The sequence below is a fragment of the Rhinolophus sinicus genome, chromosome 2 (assembly GCF_057876585.1).
Source record: "Rhinolophus sinicus isolate RSI-liver-muscle chromosome 2, RSI-T2T, whole genome shotgun sequence".
Taxonomy (NCBI): Eukaryota; Metazoa; Chordata; class Mammalia; order Chiroptera; family Rhinolophidae; genus Rhinolophus; species Rhinolophus sinicus.
The window spans coordinates 14,930,813-14,948,505 of record NC_142502.1 but is presented as its reverse complement, the minus strand read 5'-3'; the positions used below and the strand labels follow the sequence as shown (position 1 = coordinate 14,948,505).

Sequence of the window (17,693 nt, the reverse complement as noted above, 5' to 3'; positions counted from 1 at the left end):
ACGAGGAGATTGTCACATCTAGGATATGGGCTGTTACGTAGGACAACCAGACAGGATTCCTTAAAGGAGTCAGTATTCTGAAGAACAGAAAAAAGTGGTAGGTGGAGGAGAGTTGGGGGTAGAATGTTCTAGATTGGCAAATGCCATGCATAAACTTTGAATGGATTCGGGGGACAGCTGTAAAGAACATTTTGGGGACAAAAGAGGGAACTTGCATATGGTGCATGTGTTGGATGATACTAAATTGATGATTTTGAGTGTGGTAATAGTGGTGATGTGGTTACAAAGGAGGATGTCCTAGTGTGTGTGTGTGTGTGTGTATGTGTGTGTGTGTGTGTGTATGTATGTGTTTGGCAGACACATGCTGAAGTATTTAGGAGCAAAGTATGATGTCTGTAGCCTGTTTTTAGATGATTTGGTAAAATAGCATTGCACAGAATAAACAATTGGTGACTCTATACGAGGAGAAAAGGGTGTTCGTTGTATTTCCAGTTTTTCTGTGGCTTTGCAATTTTTCATAGTTATAAAAATCAACTTTTAAAGAACTGTTAAGTTTTAGATTTAGAGATGAGCATGGGTTATCCAGAAAAATACTATCAATAGTGATAAAAACATGAAAAGAAAGCTAGTAATTGTGATCGAAGGCCTTCACATTTTAAATCTGAATGAGACTTAATAACTTAGTATACCCCTCTTTTTAAAAAAAACAAATCTTATGCCAACATAATACTGAAAAAAAATTCCTGAGTTTCTTTTGGAATTAGATTGGGACAGTATTGCCTATTGATTGGGAATTGGCACCTTAAAGAAGTCTCTTCTAGTCCTTTGATTTCTGGGTTTAGGAAAATCAGGTATTATAGGAGTTACTTCGTCTCTTTGATTACTTCCATTTTCTTATCATGTGTGATACTTGTTGTCTTAGTAATGGAAATTGTTAACTCTCAGGGAATACTGGTCGTTTTAAGAATCTGATGAAAGCCACAGATCTTCATCCCCCCAAAAGTACACAAACTCTCTCCGTAGAGACTCCATCCTTTGGGTTAATATTAAGCCTCTTGTCTAAGAACAGCAAGTTTAAATAAAATATCCCCAGCAGTTTCCTTAGTAAAAGTTAGTTAATCCAGTGCATGTCTTAAAAACTTATTAACTAGTACTTTCTTGCTCTACTGGTTGATGTTCATAATGATGATTCAGATACTATCCCACTGTACCATTTTGAAACACCAAAGAAAGATAAAGTTAGTTTTTTTTTAAGATGTGAGTGTGTGTGTGTGTGTGTGTGTGTGTGTGTGTGTGTGTGTTTTAAGTATGTTTTTCCAGGACCCGTCAGCTCCAAGTTAAGTAGTTGTTTCAATCTGGTTGTGGAGGGCGCAGCTCACAGTGGCCCGTGTGGGGATCAAACCAGCAACCTTGTTATTAAGAGCACTGCGCTCTAACCAACTGAGCTAACCGGCCACTCTAGGTTCTTGGTTTGTTGTTTTTTTTTTTAATTAGTTTCAGGTGTACAAAACAATGTACTAGTTAGACATTTACATCCCTCACAAAGTGATAAAAAAAATAATGGTTAGATGTCCCGAAGTAGGTGGCAATGCCTTAACCATCTGTGTGTTGTTAGGCCCGAGGGCCTCTTCCATCCTGGTCAAGGGGAGTGCTAACCTTCTCTCCTTTCATACAACACAGTCAGATATGTTTTTAATTTGAAACAATCTCAAGCTTACAGAAAAGTTGCAAGTACAGTACCAAGAACTTTACTCCATTTGAGAATAAGTTAGAGAAATGACGCCCCATCACCCTTGCGTACTTTAGGGTGTATTTCCTTCAAACAAGGACAGTCCCCCAAATAACCACAATATAACCATCAAAAGTAGGACATGAACATTGAATCTTCAAACCCCTTTCAGGTTTTTCTGGTTGTCCCGATGAAGTCCTCAATGACAAAGGATCCGGCAGAATCACTCCTCTTTTGGTCTCCTTGAATCTGGAACAGTTCCTCCGCCTTTCTTTGACTTTCATGACCTTGACTCTTTTGAAGACTTCAGGCCAGTTGTTTTGTTGATGTCCTTCAGTTGGGGTTGTCTAATTTTTCTTCATGGTTAGATTCAGGTTATGCCATTTTGGTGGGAATATCACAGAAGTGATGCTGGGTTCTCATTAGAATCCCATCAGACAGTGTACAATTTTGATTAGTCCCATTACTAAAGATATGATACTCATTTGATTAAGGTAGTGTCTGTGAGCCTTCTCCACTCTACAGTTACTTTCATTGGCATTTGCAATTAATCATTATCTTGTGAGGGGTACTTCGACATCTTATATATGTCTGTCCCTTATTGTTTGTTTATGTCAGTATATTTTCATGGTTTCCTGTCTTCTTCCTTTTCATATTTCACTTCGTTTTCTGACAGTGAGAAACCTGGTTCCTTTCTTCCTAATATACTTATTTATTTGATCAGCCCCCTGTATGTAGCCAGTTTCCCACTGCTGTCACTGTCCCCCATCCTCCCCATCCTCCCCCTTCTCCCCCATTTATGCTCTAACACCTGGCAGTGATGCACAGAAACACTCCTCACCTAGCTTGGGTTCGACGCTTGTTTTGGTCCCCTCCCCTTTGTCAGTGTAGATGACCCCTGACCCTGCTTGGGTTCTGACACCTCTGACTGGGCACTGCAGTTACCCTCTCGCCCTCCTGGGTGTGGGCAGCTACCTTGTTCAGCCCAGCTTAAGGCTTTACAATAGACCTGCTCCAATAGGGAAGGGATGGGGCAGGATAACAGGAGAAAAGGGACAGGAGGGTGGTAACCAAATGTTTTTTTTCCTTTTTACTAACGAAGTCATTTCATTCTCTAACCAAGCAAAAGAGGGAAGCCACTCATAGTTTGACAGTTGTATACAAGATTTCCTTAGAGAGGGTTTACCAACACTCTAAAACACACTAAATAGAAGTAAAAGATCAATTACTTGTAATTTTACATATATTACTTGTTATATATGACTTTGAAGTACCTTAAAGAGTAATAGCAACAGGTCATTGTGCTGCAATGGTTGGATTTTCTTTAATGTAAACATTATACCTTTCGTTTTTAAATCCTTTAGAATTGATAAAGTACTTTAATACATCATGACTTTCATTCACAATGATACTTCTGTGGAGAAGGCAGGATTGGAACAACTTTTTTTCTCTCCACGTTAATGTCACGGAAACTGAGGAACAATGAGCTAAAACTAATTGCCAATATCATGGGGCTAATAAATGCAGCACCAGTAGAATCCAGTACTTCTGACATTTAATCCAGAACTCTTTTTTTTCATAGTACTAGTGGTTTTCACTCTTCCAATCTCTTTGCAAAAGAATCTATATGATTCTCTTTGCTGAACTGTTTAAAAGCAAGTCCCAAACGTAATATTATTTCACCCTTAAATACTTTAGTATAAATCTGAAAGACTTTAAAAACACAACAATACCATATCATACCTAGCAGTGTTCCTTAGTATTATAACTAGTCCATGTTTAAACTTTCCAGGTGTTTCAAAAAATTTTTTTACAGTTGATTTGCTTAAATCGGGATCCAAACAAGGTCTATATATTGCATCTTTCTGTCTTTTTTGTTCTTCCTAGTCTTTTTTAATGTTAACAGTCCCCTTTCTTTTTGCCATTTATTTATTGATAAAACTTATTCATTTGTCCTATAGAATTTCCTGTGTTCGAACTGGGCTTATTGTTTCCTAGTGGTATTTAACTTGTTCATTTTTTTTTTCTTTTTAAGAACAGTCCCTAATGGTTCTTCCTGTTGCATCACATGAGGATGTACATAATGAGCTATACTTTTAGTATTTGGAATAAATAGTCTTTTAAAAGTTTTTGTTACTAAGTTGTGATATATACACAGTAAAGTACACAAATCTCAAGTGTATGGCTTGATGAATGTTTACATGTGTCCATATTTGTAAGCACTACCCAGATCAAGATATAGAACATTTCCTGTAACCCAGAAGACTCCCTCATGCCATTTCCTAGTCAACCTCTGTCCTCAAGGTAACCAGTATTCTGGCTATTGTCACCTAAATTAGTTTTTCAAATAGAAAGTTTCCAATCTATCCTCAGTTTTGAACATTACCTGTTTCTGATTATTAATTCTTTTTCATTTTAACAGAATTTCAGCCTTACAGAAATGTTGGAAGAATAACATAAATAATTCCCATATATCTTTTACCTATTATTTCCTAAATGTTATCGTTTTACTATATTTGCTTTATCATTTATTATGTCTTTCTCCTTCCTTCTCTCTCCCCTTCCCCATACATATACATATATATGAAATATATGTATGTATTGTTTATGAATTTCGGGAGTGATTTCTAGATACAGTGCTCTTCATTGTTAAAAACAGGACATTCTCTTAAATAACCACAGTACAATTATCAAAATCAGGAAATTGACATAACTACAACACTGTTAGCCAATTGTAGATCTTATTTAGATTTTACTGATTGCTCTATTAATGTCCTTTATAGGAAAAGAAAATTGCAGATCAGGAGTATTATTCAATTGTCATGTCTTTTTAAGTCTTCTTTAATCTGGAATAATTTCTGTTTTTTTTAATGGTCTTAAAGATTTTTAATGAATACAAGCCAGTTATTTTAAAGAATGTTTCAATTTAGTTTTATCTGCTATTTTCTTATGATTAGGCATGGGTTATGCATTTTTGTCTGGGATATTCCAGAAGTTATGTATTTTAGCAGATGTTCTATGTCAGGGTGTCCCATTGGTGTTGTTAACGTTGATCAACTGATTAAGATAATGTCACCTAGTTTTCTCCACTGAGAAATTGTTTTTCTGAACTCCACTGTAAAGTTACAGTTTTCTTTTGTGTAATTATTAAGTGTCTTGGATAAACATTTTGAGATTATGTATTTATTCTGTTACTCTTCAAATGATAATCCACTAGCTTTAGCATCCATTTATGATTTTTGCTTGAATCATTTGTTACTGAAATGGTTGCCAAATGGTGATTTTCTGAATTCATCATTTCATCTATGTTTATTAGTTGGAAACAGTTTCCGTTTATTTTCCATTTATGTATGTATAGATGTATGTACATATTTACTTATTATCACAGTGGATTCATGGATGTGTATTTTTATCAACCAAAATCTGGTAGTGAATGTTTTATTGCTGCAGGACCTGATGATTTTTAATAGTGAACATACCAGGCGTTTAAGAGCAGCTTTGGAGATAACATTTATTAGTTCTAACTTCATATTTTAGGAAGGCACTGAAATACAAGTTTATAAAATAGATGGAGTAGCGAAGCCTTTTTTTTTTTTTTTGTTCCAAAGCCTAACTAATATGATTTTACTTGATTTATAATTTATTTTACTGTAAATATAAAAATATATATCATTTGGCCTCTCAATTCTACTTTTAGGAATTTATCCTATAGGTATATGTTATAAGATTATTATAAAAGATTTGTATGTTATCTTACAGATCCACCTTTTAAGATTATTTCATCTCTTTTGTTACAGAAAATTGGAGCTAACTTAAATATCTCTCATTAGGGATATTTGTTATTATAACACATCCATACAAGAATATACTCCTCAGCCGTAAAAAAGAATGAATAAGCTGTTTAAGTATTGATAAAAAAGGTTCTTCAAGATATAAGAAGCGAAAAAAATGCATATGCATTTGCTTGTGTGTACGTAGAATGGTTATGTTTGGAAAGAATCACAAGAAACTTGTCATATTGGTTGCCTGTAGGGAATGAAACTGGTTGGAAACAGGGATGGTTGGGACAGGGTTGGGATGGAGACTTTTCACTGTAAATCCTTTAATAGCTTTTGACTTTGAATTAATTAAGTTTTCAAAATTCACACACTGGAGATAAAAAATTACTGAAACATTTCATCTAAATGTAAGAATTTAATCAAACAGTGAGAATTTTCTTATGTAATTGCTGTGTAGGTATAAGTACTATATAATATGTTTTCATTGTCTTGGTAGATGACAATAGTAGAAAAATTGGTATGAAGTTGGCAACTTTATTTATATGCCATGGTATATAGACTTCATTGAGTCTTGAAAAAAAATGAATATATGCTTTGTTTTCTTTTGGCAGCATGCATACGCACTAGAACTTCTATACGATCAATTGCATGAAGGAGCTAAAGCTCTTGATGTGGGATCTGGAAGTGGAATCCTTACTGCTTGTTTTGCACGGATGGTAAGACCTTTATTTTTTGTTTTGACCCCAACAGAAGCACAGTATATGATTTGGCTGTTGTTTTTTTCATTAGTAGCTCTTGAAGGTTGGTTTTTTGTTTTGTTTTTTGATTCTATTAAGATAGCAGTTAGAATATATATCACTTAGGATTTGTTGTTATTGTTGGAAGTAACAGAACATTCAGTCCAAACTTACAGGGATAAAGGGAATTTGTTTGGTTGATATAATGGAACCATCTAAAGGTGTATCTGGCTTCTTGTGTTGTTGGATTTAGAACATCAGATATTGTTAATGACAATGGGTTTTTCTGTGGTTCTTGGTTTGGCTTTGCTTTTCTCTGCATGTTGGCTTCATTATCAGACGGGCTGTTATGATCACAAGATGGCAGCCAGTAGCTCCCAAACTACGTTCTTCCAAGTTCTTATCTGGTAGAAAATACTAGAGAGAGCCTGATTTCCAAACAGGCCTACAGGTTTATCAAGAATGAGGGTAGAAGTTCTTTTACATAAGAAAAGTGCTCTTAGGAAAATGTCTTATTTATTATACTTGTACCACCAGAGGCTTATCTAGTAAATGACTACCAGACTCCAAGTCTGGAGGCCACTCAAGCACCTGGAGGAAAGGTTCATCTGTGTTAGAATAATCAAATCAAGTTGATTTATTTTGAAAAATCTTGTCCTTTGAGGCCAGATTGGAAGGTCCTGATCTAGTAAAACTGGAATTTCTGGATCCAACTTGGACTAGAATCCATTTAATTTACTATAAATGTATAATCAGCAAAACACTGGCATGTAGGTTTTAGGGAATTTTATCTGATTTTTTTCACTGATGTATCTTAAGCATCTAGAACAGTGCCTGGTACGTAATAATGGCTTAGATACTTCAATTGTTTCACTTGTCTTTAGAAGTTAAGCCCTCACTACTGTGATGTCAGGTTTTTTTGCTTTTATTTTTAAAGCTTAGAAATGACATTTAATTAGTGACATGTTTGCTATACCACATATTTATGGTTTCAGAAGAAAATTTATTTTTTAAAATTATTAGATTTCTAAGTTATCTTTTACAAAAATATTAATTTAAGTTAATGTCTTTCACACATTTACCATGTGCTAGTCAGTGTTCTAGGTGCTTTTCACATATTCTCTTATTTAATCCTCACGTCATTTATCGTCTAGTAAAGGTATGTCCCCTTCTCCTCTGTATTTTACAGCTGAGGAAACTGATTCATAGAATAACTTGCCAAGTCTATTCTATTGTAAGGAAGTGATATGAAACTTAGATGTGAACCCAGATGAGTCTTTATATGTTAAACTTATTTTACAATTAATAATATTTGTGGCCTTTTTATATTTTTTATGTATTTTATAGTTTCCACATATGGCAGTAGAATCAGGTGTAGAAATCCCTATAATTTTTTTTATGTAACATTTTAATATTTAAAGTCACACTTCTAGATGAAATTTAAATTTAAAAAATGATTGCACTGACTACCCATTTAATACTGAGTAGCAGTTAAGTCCTACTTCAGTGTCTTGGATTTAAAAACTAGAAATCAAAGAATGATAGCATTTTTCTTAGTATTACAAGTTTTTAAAATTTATTCTAGCTTCTTAATTACTGAAATACATTCATTGGAGGGTTTTAGTTGAGAAATGGTATTTGGAAAATAATTTATAGTAAACTGAGTAACAATCTAATTGTAGGCTTAAGCTGTGTATTTGTCTTCATTTCTCATTGCAGAATATGACTTTAGAAAAAAAACAGTTTAGTAACACTTTAGAAAAATGAATTTAGACCAATAAGCTATTGAATTCTTCCATTTCTAGGTTGGAGCTAGTGGGAAAGTCATAGGAATTGACCACATTAAAGAGCTAGTAGATGACTCAATAAATAATGTCAGAAAGGACGATCCAACACTTTTGTCTTCAGGGAGAGTGCAGCTGGTTGGTGAGTATCTGAAGACTTAAAAAACGCCCTCTCTGGAGAAGTTTTATTTTCAGAAGATCCCCCTGCAAGCTGAATGATACTTAGCGCTAATTACTGCATTTTTAAAGCGTTCACTTTTAAGTACTAAGTGAGAAAAACAGTTATTTGAAAATGTTATGTTATTAATAGTTCTACCTTAACCATGGATGACATGACTGTTAACTATTTCAGAAAATGCGCATGTTGAGTTCTTTCTTCATTGCTTTTTGAGAATACCAAAGCAATAAGAGTTCATTATAAAAAATTTAAACCGTGCAAAGATATGTAAGATAAAAAAAGAAAGCCCCTCCTTTTCCCACTTAAGTTTTCTAGACATATAAATATATGTATGAATTACACACAATTGTTTTTAATTGACTTGTACTATACATATTTTGTAGTTTGCTTTTTTCCACTCCGTATACAATGGACATATTTCCGCGTGAGCATATTTTGTATTGTGAAAAATAACCAAAAGAATGTGTAAAACATAAATGTGAAGCTTAAAAACCTTTTTATCACCACACTGATCAAGAAATGGAGCATTATTAGTATGTTGGAAGTCCTCTGCTTGCTTTTTTCTCATCATAAATCTCCTTTCTTCCTAGTGGTAACCAGTATCATTACTTCTGTGTGTTTACTACCTAAATTGCACGTCTGAAAACAATGTTTAATTTAATTTTGAACTTTAGATAAATGGAATCATGCAGTGTCTATTCTCTGATGAATTACTTCATTCAATATTATGTTTGTAAGATTCATCCATCTTTTTGTATGTAGTTCATTTTTATTGCTGTATATCATTCCATTGTAAGAATTATCACCAAAATTTGTTTATTCTACTGTAGATGAGTATTTTGGGCTGTTTGTAATTTGAGGATATCACTGTGCTGCTTATGAACATGTGTTTGTAAGTCCAGATTCATATATGTACTCATCACACAAGCACTCTTTTCTGCAGGTGTGTTATTGTAGGGCCAGAGGGTGACCATAGACGCTGCAAAACTTTTTTAATGCAATTGAACCAATTTCCATTCCCATCAGCAATGCAGCGGGGTTCCTATTGCTGCAGATCTCTACCAACACTTGGTATTATTCGATTTGTCTTTTTGTTCACTTAGTGAGTGTGTAACAGTATCTCTTTGTGTTTTAATTTTGTATTTTTCTATTAACCAATGAGGTTGAACACTTTTTCATATATTTGGCCATTTGGATTTCCTCTTTTGTGAAATGGCTGCTCAGATACTGAGTTGTTTATATTTTTCTTTGATGTATAGAACTTCTAGAGACTAGCCCTTTGTCTATTTATGCATATTATAAATCTCTTCTTCACTCTGTGGCATGGCTTTTCACTCTCATATTGGTTCTTTTTTGTTAAATAGAAAGTCTTTTTTTTTATTGAACAAATACTTTTATTCTTTTTTTTTGGAAGTAAGCTGGAAATTTTTAGTAACAGAACAGATTTTTCATCAACGTTAACATCCATTTATAACTCCAAGAAAGTCTTATTTTTAATGTAGCCAGACTTACCAATTTTTCCCAATGCTTTCTGTGTCCTGCTTAAGGCTATTCTGAAGTCATGAAAATAGTCTCTATATTATTTCTTAGAATATTTACCATTATAGATCTTTACATTTGCTGGTGTTGATTGTTGTATATGTATGAGGTGTAGGGGTCCAAGTATGTATTTTTTCCATTTGAATATTCAGTTGTTCTACCATATAGTTTATTTAAAAACATATCCTTTCCCTGCTGTAAACCTCCTACAGTTCTTCACACTAGGTAATTCTATCTGAACAGGTTTTTAAAGCATAATTGTTTTTCTTTCAGTGGGGGATGGAAGAATGGGACATGCTGAAGAAGCCCCTTACGATGCTATTCATGTCGGAGCTGCAGCCCCCGTTGTGCCCCAGGCAGTGAGTTAGCTTTTTTCTGTTTGTGTGCTTTATTCAACTAAAACTCGCAAAGATTTACAGAGAAATGACTTCTAGATGATGTTTAAAATAGAATCAGGCTTGTATGTCATGCATTTTAGTTAGTCAGTAGGTAATTTTTTTTCCGTATGCAAATAGTTGTATAAATGACATCAAGATTACTAAACTTCAACTCATGGCTGTCTTATTTGAGGCAGTATTTGATCTAGCAAAGAACTTTTTTGTTTCCCTTGCCCAAGGAGACGCATTCAAAGAAATATTACTAAGAGCCATGTCAGAGAGTTTACTGCCCATGTTTCCTTCTGGGGTTTTATGGTTTCGGGCCTTATTTAAGTCTTTAATTCATTTTGAGTATATTCTTGTATATGGTGTAAGAAAGTGAACTAGTTTCATTTTTTGCATGTATCTGTCCAATTTTCCTAAAATCATTTATTGGAAGAGACTGTCTTTACCCCATTGTATATTCTTGCCACCTTTGTCATAGATTAATTGACCATATAGGTGTGGATTTCTTTCTGGGCTTGCTATCCTGTTCCATTGATCTATGCGTCTGTTTTTATGCCATACCAGGCCTTTTTGATTACTATAGCCTTGTAGTGTATTTTGATGACAGGTTGCATGATACCTCCAACTTTGTTCTTTTTTTTTCAAGATGGCTGTGGCTGTTTGGGGTCTTTTGTGGTTCTAAATAAATTTTAGGATTATTCTAGTTCTGTGAAAAATGTCATTGGTATTTTGATAGGGATTGCATTGAATCTGTAGGTTGCTTTGGCCATATATGACAAACCCACAGCTAACATCATACTCAGTGGTGAAAAGCTAAAAGCATTTTCCTTAAGATCAGGAACAAAACAAAGATGTCCACTTATACCACTTTTATTCAACATAGTAATGGAAGTCTTAGCTACAGCAATAGACAAGAAAAAGAACTAAAAGGCATCCAAATTGGAAAGGAAGAAATAAAACTGTCATTATTTGCAGATGACATGATCCTATATATAGAGAATCCTAACAATTTCAACAAAAAACTATTAGAACTGATAAATGAATTTAGTAAAGTAGTAGGATACAAAATTAATACTCAGAAATCGTTTGCGTTTTTATACACCAATAATGAACTATCAGAAAGAGAAATTAAGAAAACAATCCCATTTACAATTGCATCAAAAAAATAAAATACCTAGGAAATAAATTTAGCTCAATATGATTTTAAACGTTGTATTAACACTTGGAAGTATTATAGGGGTCTTTATACATCTGATTAAATTTAAAGATAGACACGCTGAAGGGGCTTTCCAGTTTTAAGATTAACAGTAAAGATGTTTATGCCTCCTCTTGGATGTCACCCTAAAACAATTAGAAAAACAAGAAACAGAAACAAAAACTCTATATTCAGTTATCAAAGAGATTATACCTATAATCCTGAACTCCACAGTGTAGGACGATAGAAAGCAAATGGAGTAGTAACTGACCCAGGAGGGTGGAGGAAGTGGAACCAAAGATACTATAGTGGCGAGTATCAATGCAGAAGCAGTTTGCTCTGCAGACCTCTGAAAAGGGTTAGGAATTGGAGGCGTCAGGACCTGGGATATCAGAGATAAAGCCTGGGTCTGAAAAGGGGCGTTGCTGCTTGAAATTCTTTATGAGGAACAATTTAGCCCTAAATCCTAATTAAGAAAATTTCCAAGAACTGAGGACATGATTCTATAGTTTGAAAAGATCTATTGAGTATTCAGTACAATGAATTTTTTAAGAAAGAACCACAATATCATCATGAAATTTCAGGATACTAATATAAACAGAAGATTCTAAAAATTTCCAGAAAAACAAAAAGGATAATCTGTTAAGGATTAGTAATCAGAAAGGCATCAGACTGCAGAATAGCAGCATTAGAAACAGCAAGTCAGGGGAACAAAAAAAAATCACAATTCTGAACTGAAAATGATTTCCAACCTTGGATTCTGTACCTACACATGCCGCCAAATATGTAGAATAAAAATAGTTGTAGATGTACAAATCTCAGCCTCTCTCTTTTAAAATATTTTATGCACTCTTTCACAGAATACTTCTGGAGGAATTGGTTTAATAATAGCAAAAAATGAGGAAAGAGAGAGACAATAGGAAAAAACAAAGATAGGAAGCCACAGGCTCTGGGAAGGTCGGACATCTTGTTCAGGAGAAAGGTGATAAGAATTCCCTGTATTATTGCAAAGAGAAGTCCCAGGATGAAAGACACTCAGCCGGCCTGGGAAGAATAACCAGTCCAGATTTGGAGCAGCAGGAAGAAGGCACTAGAAGAGTGTCTACCAAAAAACACAAAAACACAAAAAAACACTGATTAGATAGGTTTGATGGTGTAAAAATTTCATTGAGCAGCTATTAGCGAGTACAAACATTTAGAAACAGTTACTAAGAAAATTAAGGGAACGAAAAAGAAAAAGCTTCAATTTTGAACTGCAGGGATACAACTATTATATAAGAAAGGAAACAATCATTGGATGACTCAGCTGCAAATTATATTTACAGTCACAACTGAAAATGGTTTAAATAAAAAAATATGATATTGGTTGGACTGGGGGAAAGGAGCAGAATATATGTGTAAGAGAGCTCAGGCCTCATCTAGCATATAATTTGAAATCAAAAAGTAAATGCTATATGGCATGGTGACTATAGTTACCAATACTATATTGTATATTTGAAAGTTTCTAAGAGTAGATCTTGAAAGTTCTCGTCACAAGAAAAATAATTGTAACTGTGTGGTGATGGATGTTCATTAAACTTAAAATGTGGTCATCGTTTCACAACATACACATATAGCAAATCATGTTGTGTACCTAAAACTAATACGTTGTTATATGTCATTTACATCTCAATTTAAAAATAAAAGACATGCTTTAGAAGTAAGCACTACCAAATAAAAAAGTAAACACTGGAAGACACAGTAAAAGGATTAAAATGACTGGATTTAAGGAGCAAGATTGGAGTAGAGGGAAGCAGTCTGCTGTTTTTTATTATAAATCTTGACATTTAGGAAGACAACGCAAAGAATACTTGCAAATACTACTTTGATAAAAATTAAAATGGAAATAAAAACTTGCTGATGACCAAAATTTTAATTGAGGACGCATTTTTTGGGGATGATTTTACTACTCAAAGTAAGGTTTCTTTCTCATTGTTTTTGATTAGTGGTGATTTGTAAAGCTACATTTAATTGGTAACTTATGATTTAAAAACTACCTGGCTGGATGAGCTTCTGTTGAGTGGTCTTGGTTCTTCATTGACAGGGGTGCCCTCATTCTAAACCTGCAGGGGCTCCAGCCCTACCTTCCTTCATCATGGTACCAGTAAGCTAAATGAGCTATAAAACCAAATTCCCTTACCTTTGTTTGAGTGATGCCCTAAATTTTACAATGATAGGAGAAGGATTCCTTGCTGATTTCTACGTTTCCCCTCATCCCCTCCAAACCACAAAGATTTGAAACAGGCATAAGGGCATTGAAATTTTCAGCTTTGCCTTTGGTTTTCCCGAGAGGATAGTTCTACATTACTCGTATGGGCTTCAGCTCAAACATTTGAGCACTGCAGTTGTACTGGGGACTCTGTTAGATGTTCGGGGCTCAGAGATGAATGAGACACAACTTCTATCGTCAGAGAACTTGTAGTTTAGTAGGAGAGGTGGATAAATAAATGAGTAAGTGGGTGATTGAATACTAAGTTTAGCAATCAAAATATGTGTGTACTAAATAAAGTCCATTTCTACTTTCTGCTCATGGACACTAGAAGCTGTTTGCAGAGATATAAAATGACTATTAATATAAAATTATAACTTGGTGTGTATGTGTTTTGTTTTTTTTTGTTTTTTTAGCTAATAGACCAGTTAAAGCCTGGTGGAAGATTGATATTGCCAGTGGGTCCTGCAGGTGGAAATCAGATGCTGGAGCAGTACGACAAGTTACAGGATGGCAGTGTCAAAATGAAGCCTCTGATGGGAGTGATATACGTGCCTTTAACAGATAAAGAAAAGCAGTGGTCCAGGTGGAAGTGATTTTACCTTCTGCTCTTTCTTCTTCCACACATGCAAGGTGAAAGGGTGTGGATTTTAAGACATTAGACTACAAGAGCTGCTTTTTTGGTTGTCACCTCTATGTTACTCCATTTTAACACCAGAAATTCACTACATTAAAAGTGTAGAAAATTTTGCATGGCCTGCCCTTCTTTTGGTTTAACTCACATCTTTGGGGAAGGGAGGGTGAGACTTGGTTGGCACAAAGGTGTTTTTTCTTTTTTCTCCTTTTAAAAGAGGCTTTCAGCCACAGTTCAGTGCTCTCTCTAAGGAGATTTTATTATCAGCCACTCTGTTTCTATATTTACAAATCATTTTTACAGCTGCTGTGGTCATGGAAAAAAAAGCTTTGGTTTGAAGGGAAAGGGCCATCATTTCATGCCTGTTCAGTCTCTGTTGTACCATTGTTATAAAGAGAAAGAAGGGAAAAGATACTTTTGTCCCAGTTTTCAAAGGTATCAGAATCCCAGAGAGGAGATTCTTCCTCTCAGCTTGATTTCTCTCTTTTAGTCAAGTTCATAGATGTCTGACAGCCTGTGCCTATTTTACATTCGCTGTTGTTTCAGAGCCACTATTACAAGTAAACTTCTGGCCATTCTATAGAACAGGCCAGCCAATTTTTAACCTACTTGATCTAAATTCCTGTATAGGGGAGGGGGGTTCTGTAAGCTCAGAAGGAGTGCCCAGGTCTCACAAACCCACCCAAAGGTCCACAGCATGCAGCATAATCCTCAGCATAGCATGGCTCGTGACAACGCCCACTCGTGTTGTACGTCTCGGCATCATCGCCATCTTTGTTTGAGGCAAAGATGTCTCTTCTTCCTCTCCTCCTTTCCCTCCCCAACGCCTCCTGTGGGAAGGAGTGCGGTCAGTAAGTAAAAGTTACATTAGCTAAGATCCCATGAAATTAAATGCCAAAATAAAAAAGGCTTTACAGTTTCCTTGTGTTAGAATCTATTTTTATTTGACAGAAGTGCTTATTTTAAGGCAATTATTTTCTTAATAAGTAACATGGTGATTATAAGTGTAAAAAATCTCTCAATTTTGTTTTCTGAAAAGAGGAAAGGAACAATTTGATGAATGTTTAATTGCAAAAATGGTAATGAGTCCTAATTAAATTCTGATTGGCCATTTCTTATTGAGGATGTCTTATTAGGAATTGCGTTTTGTTCTTCACTTAATGTAGTTCTAGCTGTTTTCTTTGAATTCTAATCTGGAGCACAGCCACTTCTTTAAAAATTTTTTTAAAAAGCTATCAGTCTTATCGGTTAGAATCAGATATAGTTTTAACAGCTAATTATGACCATCCTTCACTTTGCTTCTCTGGTTATATCACCGCAGAATTGTATGATTGCTGTTATATAAGGGGGGGGCAAACATATTACTGAAATAACTGAAATTTGATATCAAAAGTTCAGATTTCACTTATAACTTTTAAGTTTCTCATTTTATACACAATAAATATTAGTATTGAACATTCTACCTATAATTTAATGAAGGATAAAAGGTATTTTGTTTTGATAACCAGAGGTGGATTTCTCATGCAGCTAATGAAACTTAAGCCTCAAGGCCCTTACTTGTTTAGGGTCCTTCCTGACCTATACCTGATATTATATGAGTAGTCTTGTTTTTAGTTTTTCTTTTTTTCCTCTTCATGAAGACGTCCTCCCCTCCACAAAAATTATATAAGCTTTAGGCTTCCACAACCTGTGTTCACCCCTTATAAAACTAAACTATTTTTATTAAATTAAGAATAATTTTTAAATTTATGGATAATTATTCAATTACCAAATATTTAAATGCATAAATACTTGTTTTTCTTTTTGGCCTTCAACTTTTTAAAACATTGAGCAATTTTACATGTATGCATCATTGGAAACTTTTGTTGTACTACGAGGCATTTCTTATTTTTTCTACTGTAAATTTTCTATTTGTTCAAGCACATTTTCCTGCATGCAAAGATGTAGTTCTCACTACAAAGATAATCAGTTACTGAATTGTAAATCTTGAATTTTAAAGAATATAAGTTTTAAGAATATAAAGGTGAAACAAAATTGTAAAAGACAACTACATTAAAAAAATTTTTTTGTACTGAAAATTACTAGAAAATAGGGTGCTTGAGAGGATAAAACATCAACATTTAATTTACAGTCTAAAGCGACCATTAATCTGTTATCTCTGTTTGTATTCATAAACTATCAGTTAGGTTCCAGGCAGGAAACAGTATTCAGCTAGGAATTTGAAGTGATTTTAATGAAGGGACTCTTCAAAGAAATATGGGAAAGGTTATGGGAACCAGTAAAGGATGTTGACATACCCAAGGAGCAGGGACACCCAGGGTCATTTGTTGTTAAATTTGTTAAATATTTGTCAGTGTGAGGCCCTTCTTAATACATTCATTCGTTTGATAGGGGTGTGTGTGCCCACTATGCCGGCACTGTACTAGGGCCAGGGACACAAACTGACCTTTCTTGTGGAACTTAGTCATGTGGGAGATCCAGAAAAATCCAAAGACGAAGATAAACAGGCAATTACAGGCACACCTTGTTTCATTATGATTTTCTTTATTATGCTTCACAGATACTGCATTTTTTTAAAAAACAAATTGAAGGTTTGTGGCAACCCTGGGTCGAGCAAGTCTATTGGTGCCATTTTTCCAACAGCATTTGCTCACTTTGTGTCTGTGTCACATTTTGATAATTCTTGCAATATTTCAAACTTTTTCATTATTATATTTGTTACGGTGATCTGTGATCAGTGATCTTTGATGTTGCTATTTGTTTTGGGGTGCCATGAGCCATACCCATATAAGATGGTTAACCTAATCACTAAATACTTGGGCTCTGACTGCTCCAAAAACTGGCTATTCCCCCATTTCTCTCCCTCTCCTTGGGCCTCCCTATTCCCTGAGACACAACAATATTGATATTAGGCCAGTTAATAATCCTACAGTAGCCTCTAAGTGTTCAAGAGAAAAGAAGAGTCATGTGTCTCTAAGTCAAAAGATAGAAATGACTAAGCTCAGTGAGGAAGGCATGTCGAACACTGAGATAGGCTGAAAGCTAGCCTCTTGCACCAACAGTCAGCCAAGTTGTGAATGCAAAGGAAAAATCCTTGAAGGAAATTAAAAGTGCTACTCCAGTGAACACACGAATGATAAAGTGAGACAACCTATTGCTGATATGAAGAAAGTTTTAGTGGTCTATATAAAAGAACAAACCAGCCACAACATTCCCTTAAGCCAAAGCCTAACCCAAAGGAAGGCCTAACTTGCTTCAATTCGGTGAAGGCTAAGAGAGGTGAAGCTACAGAAGGAAAGTTTGAAGCTAGCAGAGGTTGGTTCAGGAGGTTTAAGGAAAGAAGTCATCTCCATAACATAAAAGTGCAAGGTGAAGCAGCAAGTGCTGATGGAGAAGCTGCAGCAAGTTATCCAGAAGATACAGCTAAGATAATTAAGATGGCTACACTAAACAAATTTCAATGTAGACAAAACAGCCTTGTATTGGA

The 17,693-nt window shown here is 34.8% G+C and overlaps 1 protein-coding gene and 1 non-coding gene across 4 annotated transcripts in view; one reads left to right on the top strand and one right to left on the bottom strand.

Moving 5' to 3' along the window:
- PCMT1 (protein-L-isoaspartate (D-aspartate) O-methyltransferase) overlaps positions 1 to 17,693 on the top strand; it is a 45,454-nt gene that overhangs the window by 20,935 nt on the left and 6,826 nt on the right. For 2 of the 3 annotated variants that reach the window (XM_019746917.3, XM_019746918.3), the window contains exons 4-7: positions 6,120 to 6,224; positions 8,051 to 8,171; positions 10,020 to 10,105; positions 13,989 to 14,158. In XM_019746917.3, coding sequence (XP_019602476.1) covers positions 6,120 to 6,224; positions 8,051 to 8,171; positions 10,020 to 10,105; positions 13,989 to 14,158 — 482 coding nt within the window. Of the gene's footprint in view, positions 1 to 6,119; positions 6,225 to 8,050; positions 8,172 to 10,019; positions 10,106 to 13,988; positions 14,206 to 17,693 lie in introns of all 3 variants that reach the window. The other variant, XM_019746919.3, reaches the window with a different exon arrangement.
- On the bottom strand, positions 1,553 to 1,678 carry LOC141571989 (U6atac minor spliceosomal RNA). The gene has a single exon (XR_012497023.2). It is a non-coding gene; the product is annotated as a U6atac minor spliceosomal RNA (small nuclear RNA).